Here is an 18896-nt window from a genome sequence, read left to right as displayed (position 1 = left end):
ATGCCGGAGCTGACTTAGCATGCTAGGACAGGCAGATCCCTTTCTCACTGGGGTAGAAGACTCATTGGCTACTCTCACCAGAATTAGCCCGCCTGTTTAAGCAGTGTACTGAGGTGTGGCCCAGTCACATGCAAAAAGCTACTTGGAGTCACAGGTTTCCAGTGGGTTCCAAAGGTAACTTCCAGAATGACTGTCAAATTCTTCATAGTGCCTAACTTGTTGAAGCAGTGAAATCATTTCATTTTCACTCCTGGCCATTTCTGGCATTTCCAGGTCGGTATACTTGAAACCACAGTGAGCAAAACAGTGACTGGGGCTGCTTAGAAACTGTTTGCCAATATTCTCCTGTCCCAATGAAGCAGCGTAGTGTCCCAAATAAACAGAGTGAGGGGAGTGGAATCCCAGCCATTTTCTCAATTAGTTTTTGAGTTCTCCCAAATAAGCAGCTGACTCGATTAACTGATGGCCCAAATAACAAATCTACTGTGCTGAAAGCACATATCAAACGTCAAAAATTAGAGGGCATAGGTTAAAGGTAACGGAGATTATAAATTGGAGAAGTGTAGAACAAGATTTTGAGTTCAATACATGGGACGTAATTAGTGGAATGGGCTTCCAGGTGAAATAATGGAAGCAGATGTGACAGTGAAGGGGATGGAGGGATTAGTTTAATCTGCATCACAATTACTATAGACGTCATGGGCCACCCGGTGCTGCATTGCTCTATGTAAATCATGCATGAAATTCCTAAATTCTGGAGAATGCAACATTAGTTTACATAATCTCTAAAAACAACTTAATCCTTTGCATTCCGGGACAGTGGGGCAGCAGTTAACTGAACAGACTTGGCGATGAGAGATCAGAGACTTGGCCGCTCCGTGGCGGCTGGGAACTTTAAATTCAAGCTGGGTGAACTTGAAGTAAGCAACGCTACAGTCTGTAATATCGAATCAGTGATCTGTTGGCCTCTCATCTCGCTGAGGCAGGAGCGATATCTCTCTCTCTCACGCTTGCTACTGAGAGAGAAGGCCTGTTAAGATGTTGAGGCGTTGGGATGAATAGTTTTTGATGGACAATTGACCATGGTCTTTGGGGGCTTGCTGTTGCTTGTATGGTGGGTGGTTGGTGGGGGATACCGAAGCTTTTTGCTGGGACAAGTGGGGGAGGTGAGGTGGGTTGACGCTTTGGGTTCTAAGGTTTTTCTGTCATTCATTCTTTGGGTTTCTTTTCTCTCTGTTTTGTGGATGTCAGTAAGGATTTCAGGCTGTCTACTTTGTATATTCCCTGACATTAAATTGAACACTGAAGTTCAAATTTAAAGCCATTCAACCATACACTTGGATCCAGCTAACAAAACAATGTTCCTACGGGAGCAAGGTGCAAAACACAGTAAGTATATCACATACAGCACATAAAATTAACACAATAATATTAACAGATACAAAAATTCTGCAGATGTACAAATTGACATAAAGTGCATATACAATATATAGTTAAATATACAATGGTACAATGCTACTGGCACTGCCATAAATAATGTGTACTGGGTGATAGCAGGCTGTTCAGAAATCTCACAGCGCGGGGGAAGAAGCTGCTATCCTGTCTAACAGTCCCCGTTGTTATCTTGAGGTACCGTCTGCCTGATGGTAGGAGGTCAAAGAGATTGTGGATGGATGGGAAGTGTCCTTGTGAATGGTGAGGGCTCTGCTAATGCAACACGTTTTTGTATATTTCCCGGATAGGAAGACCTTGATGGTTCCGTTGTCACATATACTTTATTATATACAAATGTACACCTGCTCATTAATACAAATATTCAATCAGGTAATCATGTGACAGCAGCTCAATGCATTAAAGCATGCAGGCATGGTCAAGAGGTTCAGCTGTTGTTCAGACCAAACGTCAGAAGTGGGACGTAATGTGATCTAAGTGACTTTGGCTATGGAATGATTGTTGGTGCCAGACAGGGTGGTTTGAGTATCTCTGAAACTGCTGACCTCCTGGGATTTTCACGTACAACAGACTCTAGAGTTTACAGAGAATGGTGCAAAAAAACAAAAATCATCCAGTGAGCAGCAGTTCTGTGGTTGGAAACGCCTGGATTATAGGAGAGGTCAGATGAAAATGGCCACAAAGTTTCAAGGGTTCTTTTTATTATAAAAATATGTTTGTAGAACACAACTCCGAGATTTGTCTTCTGCAGCCAGCCATAAAATACAGAAAACCATTGAGTGTAGTTGATAGACATTATCTCCCCTCCAACATGAAAGGAAAAAGAAAAAAACTCACAAGCATAACCCTTCCCCACAACCCCTCCCTCACTCAAAAACTAACAGATCACCCGCATGGAGAAACAGAAACAGGAACATCAAACCCCAAACCCACAGCCTACCAATCGGCAACAAGAAAGAATGGGTGAGAACACAAAATAAAAGATAGATCTGAAAGAGACCAATATGAGCTACAGTCCAATCCATAAATCTCAGAATATTGATAACATCTCCGAGAGCATCAGGACCCAGTGACTCTCAATGCAGCAACTCAAACCTAACATGAACCAGTGACCTCTCCAAGGGCAGTGTCTCAAACCAGCAGCCCCTTCGAGGGCTACAACACGAACCAGCAGCCTCTCTGAGGGAAGTGACTCAAACCCGCAGGCCTCTGTCAGAACAGCTCGCTCTCCCTCCGCATCTGCCTTGCTGTTTCAATCTTCCTCGACGTTTCAATTGGCAAGAAATGTAGTCAATCATGGCCCCTCGTCTCATCTCCGGTCTTCTCCTCGTGGTAGCTCGGGCTTGCATTTCTCTCCTGAGAGTTTTCTCGGAGACCGCAGAGCGCTCGCTCACTCGATCGAACTTCAGACTGTAAGTTGCAGGCTCCAACAGTTTCAGAAACAAAATTAAGATAAAAATAATAATAAAAAGACAAGGAAAGCTGAAATGATTGAATATCTGGAAGACATCGCCTGAGGAATCGTTGTTCACTGGCGCCATCTTGGCCAGAAACTTTGTCCTCAAAGTCACATGGGCTCAAGCAGACAGGAAGGCAAGAGTAACTCAGATAACCACGTGTTACAGCTGTTGTATGTAGAAGAAGATCTCTGAATGCTCAACACGGTGAACCTTGAAGTGGATGGGTTAGAGTAACAGAGGACCACAAAAATGCCATTCTATTAAATACAGGAGGTACAGTCAGTAAATAATGAAGTGGCCATTCAGTGTATACCAGGATGCACTGAAAAGCTCTTGTTTTCCTGCCATCCAGACAGAGTATTCCAAACACAAGTACACTGAGGTAGCACAAAATGAACCAAAGACAGAATGCAAAATCATGGTGTCTCTTTTACAGAAAAAGTAGAGTGTCAGCAAAGGTTTATCTTCATGCTGACTATTCAAAACTCTCACTGTGCTTTTGGCTTAGCAAAGCTGGAATTTGTTTTCAAAAACCTGTATGTTTTGTGGAAATTCTGCAGTGCTTTATCCTTCCCTAAAATACAAAAGGCTTCTAAAGCCATTTAATGCCCTGCTTGCAGACAATGAAGCTCTAGTAAAGGGTGTATCTGTCGTGCCAAAACTTTCTCCCCACCAATGTGTCAAGTGAAGTTTGCAACTTCCCTTAAAATAAGAAGTGCATTTAAACTATAAACTTACTTTCCTTGAAGAGCATTCTGCACAAATGCATACTTGACTTTTCGGTGTATTTCTGGATAACTTCCTCCAATGCTCCAAGGGATGTATGTATAATTATCTCGTGTGATCTCTGGTTCTGAAAGCCAAAATATTTGTTTCAAACTTCTTGTTTTTTTGGTCAAACAGTTGCATGGCACGGAAAACAGGCCATTCAGCCCAACAAGTCCATGCTGACAAAGTCATTTATTTGAACTAGTCTTGATTGCCTGAATGGATCTGGTCAGGATCACACACAAAATTGACCCTCCCTTCATCGTTGCTGCGTCTAAATCCTGTTAATCAGTCCCTAATAGCAGAAAAAAATTACTCTCTTTGAGACCACTGCAGTGGCTTTAGAAGGTAGCTCAATCAAGTCTTGGCAAAGTCTATGAGAGAATGACAATAAACGCTAGTCTTGCCATAGAATGGTAAAATAGTAGACATGCCCCAGTCCATCACAGGAAAAACCCTTCCTCTCATTGAGTGCATCTATAAGGAGCATTGCCACAAGACAAAGCAGTATCCATCATCAGGGACCCCCACCATCCAGAACATGCTCTCTTCTTACTGCCGCCATTGGGAAGGAGGTACAGGAGGCTCAGCACACACACCACTGAGTCCAGGAACAGTTATTACCCCTCAACCATCAGACTCCTGAACCAGCATGGATAATTTCAGTCACCTCAACAATGAAGTGATTCCACAACCTACGGACTCACTTTCAAGGACTCTACAACTCATGTCCTCAGCATTTATTATTTACTTTTTTTTTGCACATTGGTTGTTTGTAGGTCTTTGTGCACAGTTTTTCATTGATTCTATTGTGTTTCTTTGTATCAACTGTGAATACCTGCAAGAAAATGAATCTCAGGGTAATATATAAGGACTAATATGTACTTTCATAATAAATTTATACCATAACATTATGAGACCTAATATCAAAATTAGGCCATTTGATCCATCAAGTTTGCACTGCTATTCCATCATGGCTGATTTATTATCCCTCACAATCCCTGCCTTTTTCCCCATAAACTTTGACACCTTGATTAATCAAGAATCTATCAACTTCCACCTTATAGATACCCAGTGACTTGGCATGCAGAGTCATCTGCGGCAAAGAATTCCATGGATTCACCACCCTCTGGCTAAAGAAAAATGTTGTCATCTCTGTTCTAAATGGAAAGCCCTCAATTCTGAGGCTGTGCCCTTTGGTCCTAGGCTCCCCACCACAGAAAACATCCTCTCCACATTCACTCTATCCAGACCTTTCATTATTTGATAGGTTTCAATGAGATCACCCTCATTCTTCTAAACTCCAGCAAGTATAACACTCCATCAAACATTCTTCCTATGCTATCCTTTACATTCCTGGGGTCATTCTCATGAACCTCCTCTGGACTCTCTCTAAAGCCAGCATAACTTTTCTTAAATAAAGGGACAAAAACTGTTCACTATATTCCAAGTGCGGTCTGACCAATGCCTCATAAAGCCTCGGCATTACATCTTTGCTCTAGTCTTCTCGAAATGAATTGCAACATTGCATTTGCCTCCCTTACCACTGACTCAACCTGCAAATTAACCTTTCAGGAATTCTGCACGAGGACTCCCAAGTCCTTCTGCACCTCAGATTTTTGCATTTTCTTCCCAATTACAAAGTGGATGACCATTCACTTCCTAATTCCATATTCCACCAGCTACTTCTTTGCCAATTCTCCCAACCTAAGTCCTTCTGCAGACATCCTGCTTCCTCAACATTACCTGCCCTTCCACCAATTTTTGTATCATCTCCAAACCTGGCTACAAAGCCATCAATTGTTTCATCCCAACCATTGACAGATAACGTGAAAAGAAGCGGTCCCAACACTGACCCCTGTGGCACACCACTATTCACCAGCAGTCAACCAGAAAATGCCCCCCTTTATTCTCATGCTATGCCTCCTGCCAGTCAGCCAATCTTCTATCTATTTTAGTACCTTTCCTGTAATACTATGGGCTCTTATTTTGTTCAGCAGTCTTGAGTGGCACCTTGTCAAAGGCCTTCTGAAAATATAAACAAACAACATCCTCAATTCACCTTTGTCCATCCTGCCTGTAATTTCCTCAAAGAATTCTAACAGATTTGTCAGACTAGGTTTCCCCTTTAGAAAAATTATGCTAATTTTAGTCTACTTTATCATGCACCAATAATCACCCTGAGACCTCAGAAGACCATAATACATAGGAGCAGAATTAGGCCCTTCAGCACATCAAGTCTGCTCTGCCATTCCATTATGGCTTATCCCAGATCCCACTCAACCCCATACACATGCCTTCTCGCCATATCCTTTGACGCCCTGACCAATCAGGAAACTATCACATTTCGCTTTAAGTATACCCACAGTCTTGGCCCCCACAGTTGTCTGTGGCAGAGCATTCCACAGATTCGCCATTTCCTGGCTAAAATAATTCCTCTTTACTTCTGTTCTAAAGGGTCACCCCTCAATTTTGAGGCTGTGCCCTCTAGTTCTGGTACCCCCATCATAGAAAACATCCCTCCACATCCACCTTATCTCGTCCTTTCAACGTTTGGTAGGTTTCAATGAGACCCTCCCCCACCCCCCCCCACCTCCCGCATTCTTCTAAATTCCAGTGAGTACAGGACCAACGCTGCCAAACTCTCCTCATATGTTAACCCCTTCCTTCCCAGAATCATCCTCGTGAACCTCCTCTGGACTCTCTCCAATGACAACACATCCTTTCTGAGATATGGGGCACAAAACTGTTGATAATACTGCAAATGCTATTGTCTTATAAAGGCTCAGCATTATCTCCTCGCTTTTATATTCTAATACCCTTGAAATAAATGCTAACATTGCATTTGCCTTCTTTACCACAGACTCAGCCTGTAAGTTAACCTTCTAGGAGTCTTGCACAAGGACTTCTATGTCCCTCTGCACCTCTGATGTTTGAACTTTCTCCCCATTTAGATAACAGTCTGCACTATTGTTCCTTTTACCAAAGTGCATTATCATACATTTCCCAACACTAATCCATCACCCACTTTTTTGCCTATTTTTCCAGTGTGTGTAAGTTCCGCTGCAATCATATTGCTTCCTCAGCACTACCTACCCCTCCAACTATCTTTGTATCATCTGCAAACCTTGGCACATAGCCATCAATTCCATTATCTAAATCATGACAAACATTGTAAAAAGCAGCAGTCCCAATACTGACCCCTGAGGAACACAACTAGTCACCAGCAGCCAACCAGAAAAGACCTTCTTTATTCTCACTTGATGCCTCCTGCCTGTCAGCCATTCTGTTATCCATGCCAGTACCTTTCCTGTAACGCCATAGGATTTTATCTTGTTAAGCAGCCTCATGTGAGGCACCTTATCAAGTGCCTTCTGAAAATCCAAGTAAATTATATCTACTTTCTCTCCTTTATCTACCCTGCTTGTTACTTCCTCAAAGAACTCTAACAGATTTGTCAGGCAAGATTTCCCTTGACAGAAAACATGCTGACTTTGACATTTTACCATTACTCTCCAAGTACCTTGAAACGTCATCCTCAATAATAGATTCCAACACTTTCCCAACCACTGAGGTTCGGCTGACTGGCCTATAATACCCTTTCATTGGCATTCCTCCATTCTGAAAGACTGGAGTGACACTTGCAATCTTCCAGTCCTCCGGGACCATACCAGAATCAAGTAATTCTTGAAAGATCATGAACAATGCATTCATTATCTCTTCAGCACCCTCTCTCAGGACTCTGGGATGTAGTCCATCTGGTCCAGGTGACTTACCCACCTTAAGACCTTTGAAGTTCCCTAGCACTTTTTGCTTTGTAATAGCAATGGCACTCACTCCTGCTTCGTGACTCTCACGGACCTCTGGCACACTGATAGTATTTTCCACAGTGAAGACTGATGCAAAGTACTCATTAAGTTCAGCTGCCAGTTCTTTATCCCCCATTGCTACCTTACCAGCATCATTTTCCAGTGGTTCAATATCAACTCTCACCTCCCTTTTACTCTTTAAATAACTGAAAAAAACTTATAGTATCCTGCTTTATATTATTGGCTGATTTGCCCTCACATTTCATCTTTTCCCTTCTTATAGCTTTTTTAGTTGCCTGTTGTTGGATTTTAAAAGCTTCCTAATCAACTTTTCACTCATTTTTGCTACTTTATATGCCCTTTCCTTTGCTTTTATGCAGTTCTGAACATCCTTTGTCAGCCACAGTTGCCTACCTGTGATAAAAATGGCATTAGGGGATACGGTGAGCGAGCAGGTAAGTGGACATGAGGCTAGGTTTAGATCAGCCATGTGATCTCCTGGACCAGTTTTCGATAGCCTGGATGGGTCGGAGAGGAATTTTCCAGATTTTTTCTCCTCAATTGGCAAATCGTTTTTTTTTTCCCCGGGTGATCACATGGGTTTGGGTGGGATGAATAATAAAATAAAATGGGCAGCATGGTGCCCTGTTGGTTGGCACTGTTGCCTTGTGGGATTTGGTGAAAACTAGAGTTAAGATTGGATCAGCCATGATCTTGTTGAATGGCGGAGCAGGCTTGAGGGGCCAGTTGACCTACTCCTGCTCCTATCTCTTATGTTCTTATGTTCTTATGTACCCCTTGCTATTTGAGAACTTCTCCCTCTGTGGGATATATCTGTCCTGAGCCTTGTGAACTCTTCCCAGAAACATCAGCCATCTCTGCTCTGTTGTCCTCCCCACCAGTATCCTCCTCCAATCCATCTGGGAAAGCTCCTCTCTTATGCCTCTACATTTCCCTTTATTCCACTGCGATACAGATGCATGTGAGTTATGCTCCTCCCTCTCAAAATGCAGTATGAATTCAATCATATTATGATCACTGTCTCCTAAGGGTTCCTTTACGTTAAGCTCCCTAATAGGATCTGGGTTATTACACAACACCCAATCTAAGATAGCCTTTCCCCAAGTAGGCTCAAGCACAAGCTGTTCTAAAAAGTCATCTGACAGGCATTCAACAAATTCCCTCTCTTGTGATCTGACACCAACCTGATTTTCCCAATCCCGTTGCATATTGAAGCTCCCCATTACAATTGTCATTACATTAATACACGCCTTATTCAGCTCTCTTTGCAATCTCAACTCCACATCTTGAATACTATTTGGAGGCCTATAGGCGACTCCCATAATGGCTTTTTACCCTTGCAATTTCTTAACTCCAGCCGCAAAGATTCAACATTCTCTGATCCTGTGTCACCTCTTTTGAACGATGTAGTTCCATCTCTTACCAACAGAGCCACACCACTGCCTAAGCTTCCCTGCCTGTCCTTTCGATACAAAGTATATCCTCTGATGTTAAGCTCCCAACTATGGCCTTCTTTCAAACATGACTCAGTGATGCCCACAATGTCATCCCGCCCAATCTCTAAATGCGTCACATGTTCACCCACCTTATTCCAAATGCTATGTGCATTGAAATGCAGCAGCTTCAATCCTTCATTCTTCACCCTTTTGAATTTTGCCTCTGTGGTACAATTTAACTCTTTGCTCTGTTTGCACTTGTACCCAATCATTGGCTTGTCCTTCTTTATATTCATGTTACACCCATCATCTACCTGTAAACCCACTGGCTCATCCTCAGCTCTGTCATACTGGTTCCCATCCTCCTGCCATACTAGTTTAAACCACTCCCAAAAGCTCTGGTAAAGTTGGCTGCAAGAATATTAGTCCCCCTGGAATTCAAGTGCAACCCGTCCCTTTTATACAGGTCCCACCTGCCCCCAAAGAGGTCCCAATTATCCAGCAATCTCATAATTCTTCAGCCATGTGTTTATCTGCCATCTCATTCTATTCCTATCCTGATTGTCACATGGCACAGGCAGCAATCCCGAGATTACTACCCCTGAGATCCTGCTTTTCAGCTTCCTTCCAAACTCCATATATTATTTTTACAAGACCTCCTCTGTTTTTCTTCCTATGTCGTTGGTACCAATATGTACCACAACTTCTGGCTGCTCACCCTCCCCTTTCAAAGCATTGTGGATGCATCCAGATACATCTCGGACCCTTTCAAACTACCATCCTCTTCCTTTTTCCTTTTTGTGTCTACAGAGTCATCTATCTGGCCCCCTGACTACAAGGCACCCTATAACTGCGGCCATCCTCTTCAGTTCCCTACCCTTCTGAGCCACAGGGCCAGAGGCATGGCCGCTGTTGCTTCCCCCAGGTAGGTCACTATCCGCAGCAGTACTCAAAATGGAGTACTTATTGTTGAGGGCTATAGCCGCAGGGGTGCTCTCCACTGTCAGACGTCCTCCCTTCCCTCTCCGGACAGTCACCCATTTATCAGTCGCCTGTAGCCTTGGGGTGACTACCTCCCTGTAGCTCCTATAGAAGCACAGAAAACCTCCAGCACAAAACAAGCCCTTCAGCCCACAAAGCTGTGCCGAACATGTCCTTACCTTAGAACTACCCAGGCTTACCCATAGCCCCCTATTTTTCTAAGCTCCATGTACCTATCTGGGAGTCTCTGAAAAGACCCTATCATTTCTGCCTCCACCGCCAGCCCATTCCATGCACTCACCACTCTCTGTGTTAAAAAATTACCCCTGACATCTCTGTACCTACTTCCAAGCATCTTAAAACTATGTCCTCTCATGCTAGCCATTTCAGCCCTGGAGAAAAGCCTCTGACTATCTGCACGATCAATGCTTCTCATCATCTTATACACCTCTATCAGGTCACCTCTCATCATCTCTCCAAGGAGAAAAGGCCGAGCTCTCTCAATCTATTCTCATAAGGCATGCTCCCCAATCCAGGCAACATACTTGTAAATCTCCACTGCACCATTTCTATGGTTTCCACGTCCTTCCAGAATTGAGCACAGTACTCCAAGTGGGGTCTGACCAGGGTCCTATATAGTTGCAACATTACCTCACGGCTCCTAAATTCAATTCCGCGATTGATGAAAGCCAATACACTGTATGCCTTGTTAACCACGGAGTCAACCTGCGTAGCAACTCTGAGTGTCCTATGGACTCGGACCCCAAAATCCCTCTGATCCTCCACACTGCCAAGAGTCTTACCATTTGTGCTATATTCTGCAATCATATTTGACCTACCAAAATGAACCACCTCACACTTATCTGGGTTGAACTCCATCTGCCACTTCTCAGCCCAGTTTTGCATCCTATCACTGTCCCGCTGTAACCCCTGACAATCCACACTACGCACAACACCCTCAACCTTTGTGTTATCAGCAAATTTACTAACCCATCCTTTCACTTCCTCGTCCAGGTTATTTATAAAAATCACAAAGTGTAGGGGACCCAGAACAGATCCCTGAGGCACACCACTAGTCACCGACCTCCATGCAGAATATGACCTGTCTATAACCACACTTTGCCTTCAGTGGGCAAGCCAGTTCTGGATCCACAAATCAATGTCCCCTTGGATCCCATGCCTCCTTACTTTCTCAATAAGCCTTGCTTGGGATACCTTATCAAATTCCTTGCTAAAATTTATAGACACTACATCTACGGCTCTACCTTCATCAATGTGTTTAGTCACATCCTCAAAAATTTCAATCAGGCTCGTAAGGCACGACCTGCCTTTGACAAAGCCATGCTGACTATTCCTAATCATATTATGCCTCCAAATGTTCATAAATCCTGCCTCTTGGGATCTTCTCCATCAACTTACCAACCACTGAAGTAAGACTCAACAGTCTTTAATTTCCTGGGTTATCTCTACTGCCTTTCTTGAATAAAGGAACAACATCCGCAACCCTCTAATCCTTCGGAACCTCTCCCGTACTTACTGATGATGCAAAGATCATTGCCAGAGGCTCAGCAATCTCCTCCCTCGCTTCCCACAGTAGCCTGGGGTATATCCTGTCTGGTCCCAGTGACTCATCCAACTTGATGCTTTCCGAAAGCTCCAGCACATCCTCTTCCTTAATATTTACATGCTCAAGTTTTTCAGTCCACTGCAAGCCATCCCTACAATGGCCAAGATCCTTTTCCATAGTGAATACTGAAGCAAAGCATTCATTAATTACCTCTGCTATCTCCTCCAGTTCCATACGTATTTATGGTAAAGGAGATAGAATTGTGATCACTATCTCCAAAATGCTCTCCCACTGAGAGATCTGACACCTGACCAGGTTCATTTCCCAATACCAGATCAGGTACAGCCTCTCCTCTGGTAGGCTTATCTACATATTGTGTCAAGAAACCTTCCTGAACAGACCTAACAAACTCCACCCCATCTAAACCCTTCACTCTAGGGAGATGCCAATCAATATTTGGGAAATTAAAATCCTCCACCACAACAACCCTGTTATTATTACACCTTTGCAGAATCTGTCTCCCTATCTGCTCCTGGATGTCCCTGTTACTATTGGGTGATCTATAAAAAACATTACTGGATTGACCCCTTCCTGTTCCTGTTCCTAACTTCCACCCACAGAGACTTCGTAGACAACCCCTCCATGACTTCCTCCTTTACTGCAGCCGTGACCCTATCCCTGATCAGCAGTGCCACGCCCCCACCCCTTTTGCCTCCCTCCCTGTCCTTTCTGAAACATCTAAAGCCTGGCACTTGAAGTAGCCATTCCTGCTCCTGCACCATCCAAGTCTCTGTAATGGTAACAACATCATAGCTACATGTACTGATCCACGCTCTAAGCTCATCCGCTTTGTTTGTAATACTCCTCACATTAAAATAGACACATCTCAAACCATCGGTCTGACTGCATCCCTTCTCTATCACCTGCCTATTCTCCCTTTTGTACTGTCTCTAAGCTTTCTCTATTTGTGATCCAACCTCCCTATCCTCTGTCACTTCAGTTCAGTTCCCACCCCCCAGCAATTCTAGTTTAAACTCTCCAATATCCTTAGCAAATCTCCCTGCCAGGATATTGGTCCTCCTGGGATTCAAGTGCAACCTGTGCTTTTTGTACAGGTCCTATTTGCCCTGGACGAGGTTCCAATGATCCAGAAATCTGAATCCCCGTCCCCTGCTCCAACCCCTCAGCCATGCATTTATCCTCCACCTCACCCTATTCCTATACTCACTGTCACATGGCACAGTCTATCACTACTTCACTTTCCCTAACAACCCAAAGGTCATCGAGCTGCAGCTCCATTTCCCTAATACAATCTCTAAGGAGCTGTGCCTTGATGCACCTGGCTCATTCTTAATAAAAGACTCCAATATCTTTCCATCCACTGAAGTCAGCGAAATCGGCCCATAATTTCCTTCCTTCTGCCTCCCTACCTTCTTAAAATGTGGAGTGACATTTGCAATTTTCCAGTCCTCTGGAACCATTCCAGAGTCTAGTGATTCTTGAAAGATCATTACTAATGCCTCCAGGATCTTTTCAGCTACCTATTTCAGAACCCAAAAAAAATATTTTGAACTTTGAACTGGAACTTTACCCACATTCTGAAAAAGAAAATTGATTTAAAACAAATGTAAAGTCATGAAACTCACCATCAAATGAATTGAGCACGTGATGGAAGTTGGATACACTATGGCCCTCCCGTGCCAAGATCTTTGAGATTTCCTCCATCATCAGAGTATGACTTCCACCTGAGAATACATTCACAGTCATAAATTAAAGTCTCAAACCTTTCAAAATATAATGCTAAGATGAAAGTGTATCTACTCAGAAGGAAAAGAGATTATTTCCAGGCAACATGAATCAGTCTCCCTAATAAAGGTTAAAACCTACAAAAGATAATAGCAAGGATGCAGCTTGGACAAGGCTGCATCATACCTCAAACACCAGCTTTCCTGTAGATCTGCTTCTCCCTTTTATACGTAGAGAGATCTATTGCCTAAATTTGAACACAGCAACACTTGAGGCATCTCAATTGTCCAGAGTGGAGAATATAGGGAAATCACTGTGGAAAATGGAACCCAGAACACAGGGCATAAAGCAAAGTGTACTGCAGGCTTCCAATAAGGTCAAAGGCCATGATGAAGTAGATTGTGAAGTCAAGCGTCCATTTTATCATACTAGAGTGTTCCATTTTCTTATAAAAGTAAAGTAGAAGCTGTTCTTTGAGCCTGGTGGTACCAGTTTTCAGGCTTTTGTATCTTTTACCCCACTGGAGGAGGGGGAGGGGAGTAGGCAGCTTGTCTTGGGATGAAAGGGGTAACAAGCCAGCAGGAAATTAGAGCCCACAGAGGGACACCCGCTTCCTATGATTTGCTGAACTGTAAGTAAAACTCTCTGCAGCTTCTTGTCGTTAAAAGATCATAGAACAGTACTACATGGGGACAGATTCTTAAATCTACGATGCCTGGACTAAACATGTTACCATATTAATCTAAATCTTTTCTGCCTGCACTTAATGCATATCCTCCATTCCCTGCACAATCATGTGGCTCCCTGACACTGAAACATGACCATCATACCTGCTTTCACCACCACTCCTGCCTGGCAGCCAATTCCAGACACCCACCACTCTATGTGAAAAAAAACTTCCTGGCATGTATCCTTTAACCTTTCCCCCTCTCACTTTAAATGCATGTTCTCCACTAGAAATTTCTGACAGTAAGTCATCCAACCTGCTGAAGAGATTTCTACTCTGGCTTTGTATCTTAACGTAAAACTCCGGTTCTGAAACGATTTGTTTACTTTTATTGTTTGCACAATTTGCTTTTTCTTTTCTCTCTTTCTGTGTAGTCAGTACTTCATGTCTTTTTTTTTAAATGGCTTCTTCTGGAGTTTCTTTGTTTTGTGGCCGCCATTAAGGAGACAAACCTCAAGACTGTATAATATATACATATTTTGATAATAAATATACTTTGGACTTTCACAAACTTTTCTCAGGATAGCAGACTGTGAATGTAGTTAGTGTTTGGGTACCATCTTCATCTACAATTTGTCTGACAGGATTAAATGTCAGACTTCCAAGTTTGTTAATGATACAAAATAGAGTGAGCTACCAGAAGTAGTGAGTCTGAGGCAGTGTGGTGAACTACGTATACCTGTCTGTAGACGCCCCTCTGCTGACTGCTCCTGTGGCTCCTCCCACAGACCCCTGTATAAAGGCGGTTGGAGGCACTGCTCCCCCCTCAGTCTCCAGGACGTTGTGTGCTGGTCTCTTGCTACTAATCATGGTCTCTTGCAGCTAATAAAATCCTATCGCTCGCCTCCCGTCTCCGAGAGTTATTGATTGTGTATTAATTTTATTAGCTGCAATTTTAAAACATGGAGAGCATTTTACGACCAGATAAATTGGACATTGATCCTGAAGCTCCTGAAGCAGCCATGGCCTTTGAGCTCTGGCTTGCATGCTTCCAATCATACCTGGAAGAGATTCCCGTGACGGAGCCTGCTATCATGCACAGAGTTCTCCTCTCCAGAGTCAGTCCGCAGGTGTACTCCCTTATCAGAGACTTGCCAACCTACAAGGGGCACTGGATGCCCTCAAAAGTCAGTACTTGTGGCCGGTAAACACCGTCTACACAAGACATTGCTTAGCGACGCGGCGGCAGCGGGCCGGAGAGTTGAGCGCTGAGTTTGTCCGGGCCCTACAGACACTCGTGCGGGCCTGCGACTGCAGGGGACTGACGGCGAAACAGCATGTGGAGCTCCTGGTACGAGACGCCTTCATTACGGGGATCAGGTCAGTGTACGTGCGCCAGCGGCTGCTGGAAAACGCCAATCTTACCTTACAGTCGGCGATCGAACTGGCCGACACGCTGGAGGCTGCTCTGCACAATGCTGACGTTGTCCAGCCGCGCGATCTCCCGCCGGTCCCATGGACGCTGCAGACCCCACCACCCACTGGCAAATCGACCACAGCTGCTGCCACTCGTGAGTCCGTGAACTCCCCGCGACCCGCCAGCGAATCGACCTCGGCTGCTGCCAGTCGCGAGCCCGTGAAGTCCCCGCGATCGACCACGGCTCCTGCCAGTTACAAGTCTGCACAGTGTTACTTCTGCGGACTCGAAAAGCACCCCCGAAATCGCTGCCCGGCCCGAAAAGCTACGTGCTCCAGCTGCGGAAAGAAGGGCCACTTTGCCAAGGCCTGTAAGCCTAAACTACGAGCGGGGTCAAGCAGCGAGGCATGGGGGTGGCCATCTTGCCTGCCCGCCTCATGCGAAGCATGGGGATGGCCATCTTTGTTGGCGCCACCTCGCCCTGTCTCCGACCCATGGGTGCTTACCAGGCACCAAGATGGCGATTCAGCTCTGGCCTCCGTAACCCTCAACCAAAGCACTCCACACCAGCTTGCAAGGTCAATGATGGACATCCTGGTGGAGGGGCACAGGACTAGCTGCCTTTTTGACATGGGCAGCACTGAGAGTTTTATTCACCCAGACATGGTGCAACGCCGCGGACTTGTGACATGACCGGTAAGCCAGAGGGTCACCATGGCTTCTGGGTCACAATCCACAGACATCCAGTGAGGATTGAGTAGCGACACTGGTGGTGCAGGGCACAGAATATCGGAACTTTGCGTCAACTTTGCGTCATGCCTCAACTGTGTGTCCCTGTGCTATTGAAGCTCGACTTCCAGAGCCACCTGAAAATTGTGACAATGGAGTATGATGGGCCCCACCCACCAATCACTGTCAGAAATCTTCTGTTTTGTGGGGCTTCGTTATATACCCCACTACTGACCACACACACACCGACCCGCACATCCCACCCAGCACCATGCCAACAGCCACACCACTGACACCACTTGCAGCCTCTCCACCCTCAAGATCCCTCCCCTACCGCTGTTCGCCAACCTGACCCCCGACTGTAAACCTGTGGCAACTAAAAGCAGGAGGTACAGCGTGGGGTACAGGGCCTTCATTCAGTCGGAGGTGCAGCGGCTGCTCAGGGAGGGGATCATTGAGCCAAGCACACGTCCTTGGAGGGCCCAGATGTTCGTTGTTCAGACAGGGCAGAAAAATAGGATGGTCGTGGACTATAGCCAAACCATCAATAGGTTCACGCAGCTTGACGCATACCCCCTACCTCGCATCGCGGATATGGTCAATCAGATAGCTCAGTACAAGGTGTACTCGACAATAGACCTGAAATCCGCTTACCATCAGCTCCCCATCCACACGAAGGACCGCCCCTACACCACCTTCGAGGCGGGCGGCAGGCTCTATCACTTTCTGCACATTCTCTTCGGTGTCACAAATGGTGTCTCTGTCTTCCAGAGGGAAATGGACCGGATGGCGGACCAGTGCCAACTGAAGGCCACGTTCACATATCTGGATAACATCACCATCTGCCGTCATGACTGGCCGGATCACAACGCCAACCTCCAACGATTTTTCCAAGTGGCCAAAGCCCTGAACCTTACTTATAACAGGGACAAGTGTGTGTTCGGAACCACCCAACTTGCTATTCTTGGGTATGTCGTGGAGAATGGGGTCATTGGCCCTGACCCGAACCATATGTGTCCCCTGTTGGAACTCCCTCTACCCACCACACTCAGAGCCCTCAAACGGTGCCTGGGCTTCTTTTCCTATTACGCCCAATGGGTCTCTCACTACGCAGACCAGGCCCACCCCCTGGTCAAGTCCACCGTATTTCCCCTCTCAGCCGAGGCCCGCGCGGCCTTCAGCCGCATTAAAGAGGACATTGCCAAAGCAACGATGCATGCGGTGGATGAGACCATTCTCTTCCAAGTAGAGAATGGCGCTTCTGACTTCGCGCTAGCTGCTACCCTCAATCAGGCAGGAAGGCTGGTAGCATTCTTCTCTCGTACCCTTAAAGGCCCTGAAATTCGGCACTTCGCAGTGGAGAAAGAAGCCCAGGCCATAGTGGAAGCTATTAGGCACTGGAGGCACTATCTCGCCGGCAAAAGGTTCACCTTGCTGACCGACCAGCGCTCAGTTGCGTTCATGTTCAGCAACCAACAGCGGGGCAAAATCAAAAATGATAAAATTTTGCAGTGGAGAATAGAACTCTCCACCTACAACTATGATACCCTGTACCGGCCTGGAAGGCTCAATGAGCCCCTGATGCCCTATCCCGGGGAGTGTGTGCCAGCACACAGCTCGACCAGTTATACATGCAGATCTTAGCCACCTGGGGGTCACCCGATTTTACCACTTCATGAAAGCCCAGAAACTGCCGTACTCCCTTGAGGACATCAGGATGATGACCAAGGACAGCCAAGTCTGTGCTGAGTGCAAACGCACTTCTACCGTCCTGAAAAGGCGCAACTTATCAAGGCCACCCGCCCCTTTGAGCAACTGAGTGTCGACTTTAAGGGCCCCCTTCCCTCCACCGACCACAATGTCTACTTTTTCAACATAATTGACGAGTACTTGTGGTTCCCCTTTGCCATCCCCTGCCCCGATACCACTGCCACATCCGTCATAAAAGCCCTGCGCCAGTTCTTCACTCTGTTCGGATATCCCTGCTATATCCACAGTGTTAGAGGGTCCTCGTTTATGAGTGACGAGCTACGCCAGTACCTACTGGCTAGAGGTATTGCTACTAGTCGGACCACGAGTTATAATCCCCGGGGAAATGGACAGGTGGAGAGGAAGAATGCACCTGTGTGGAAGACCACACTCTTAGCCCTTAGGTCAAAGGGATTGCTGGTCTCTCGCTGGCAGGAGGTCCTCCCCGAGGCACTCCACTCCATCCACTCCCTGTTATGCCCGTCCACCAATGCCACCCCTCATGAGCGACTCTTTTCTTTTCCCAGGAAGTCTGCCATTGGGACCACCCTACCGGTTTGGCTGATGTCCCCAGGGCCAGTGCTGCTCCGGAAACATGCGAGGAGCAATAAATACTCCCCGATGGTCGAGAGGGTTCACCTACTTCATGCAAACCCCCAGTATGCCTACGTGGTCTTACCTGATGGGCAGGAGGACACGGTCTCCGTCCGCGACCTGGCGCCCGCAGGAGCACCAGACCCCTACCCCGAACACTCCACGGTGACTCTGAACCCCGTACCCACCGAGGTGTATACCCACGAGACATCGCGCACACCAAGCCCTACACAGACTCCTCACGACACTCCCATACCGGGCGCCTCGCACACGCATGAGGGATTACTGACGCCTAATGGGCTGACACCTCAAGTCAGACCGGAGCCAGCACAACCGCCGTCACTGGTGCAATCACCACCGGCACTGGTACAATCACCACCAGTGCTACGTAGATCGCAGTGACAGATTCGACCGCCTGATAGACTTAACCTGTAAACATACTTGTAAGAAACTTTGCCCCATGGGGACTCTCTTTTAAAGCAAAGGTGGGGGTGTGAATG

The 18896-nt window shown here is 46.0% G+C and overlaps 1 protein-coding gene across 2 annotated transcripts in view; it reads right to left on the bottom strand.

Annotated features, from left to right (window-relative positions):
* Positions 1-18896, bottom strand: part of LOC132391921 (UDP-glucuronosyltransferase 3A1-like) — a 57608-nt gene that overhangs the window by 18865 nt on the left and 19847 nt on the right. For both annotated transcript variants that reach the window (XM_059965698.1, XM_059965699.1), the window contains 2 exons: positions 13141-13239; positions 3651-3765 (listed from right to left, as the gene is read on the bottom strand). In XM_059965698.1, the coding sequence (XP_059821681.1) occupies positions 3651-3765; positions 13141-13239 (214 nt within the window). The remainder of the gene's footprint in view (positions 1-3650; positions 3766-13140; positions 13240-18896) is intronic.

The sequence above is a fragment of the Hypanus sabinus genome, chromosome 3 (genome assembly GCF_030144855.1).
Source record: "Hypanus sabinus isolate sHypSab1 chromosome 3, sHypSab1.hap1, whole genome shotgun sequence".
Classification (NCBI taxonomy): Eukaryota; Metazoa; Chordata; class Chondrichthyes; order Myliobatiformes; family Dasyatidae; genus Hypanus; species Hypanus sabinus.
Note: the sequence above shows the minus strand (reverse complement) of the source record. Positions and strands in the feature narration are given on the sequence as shown.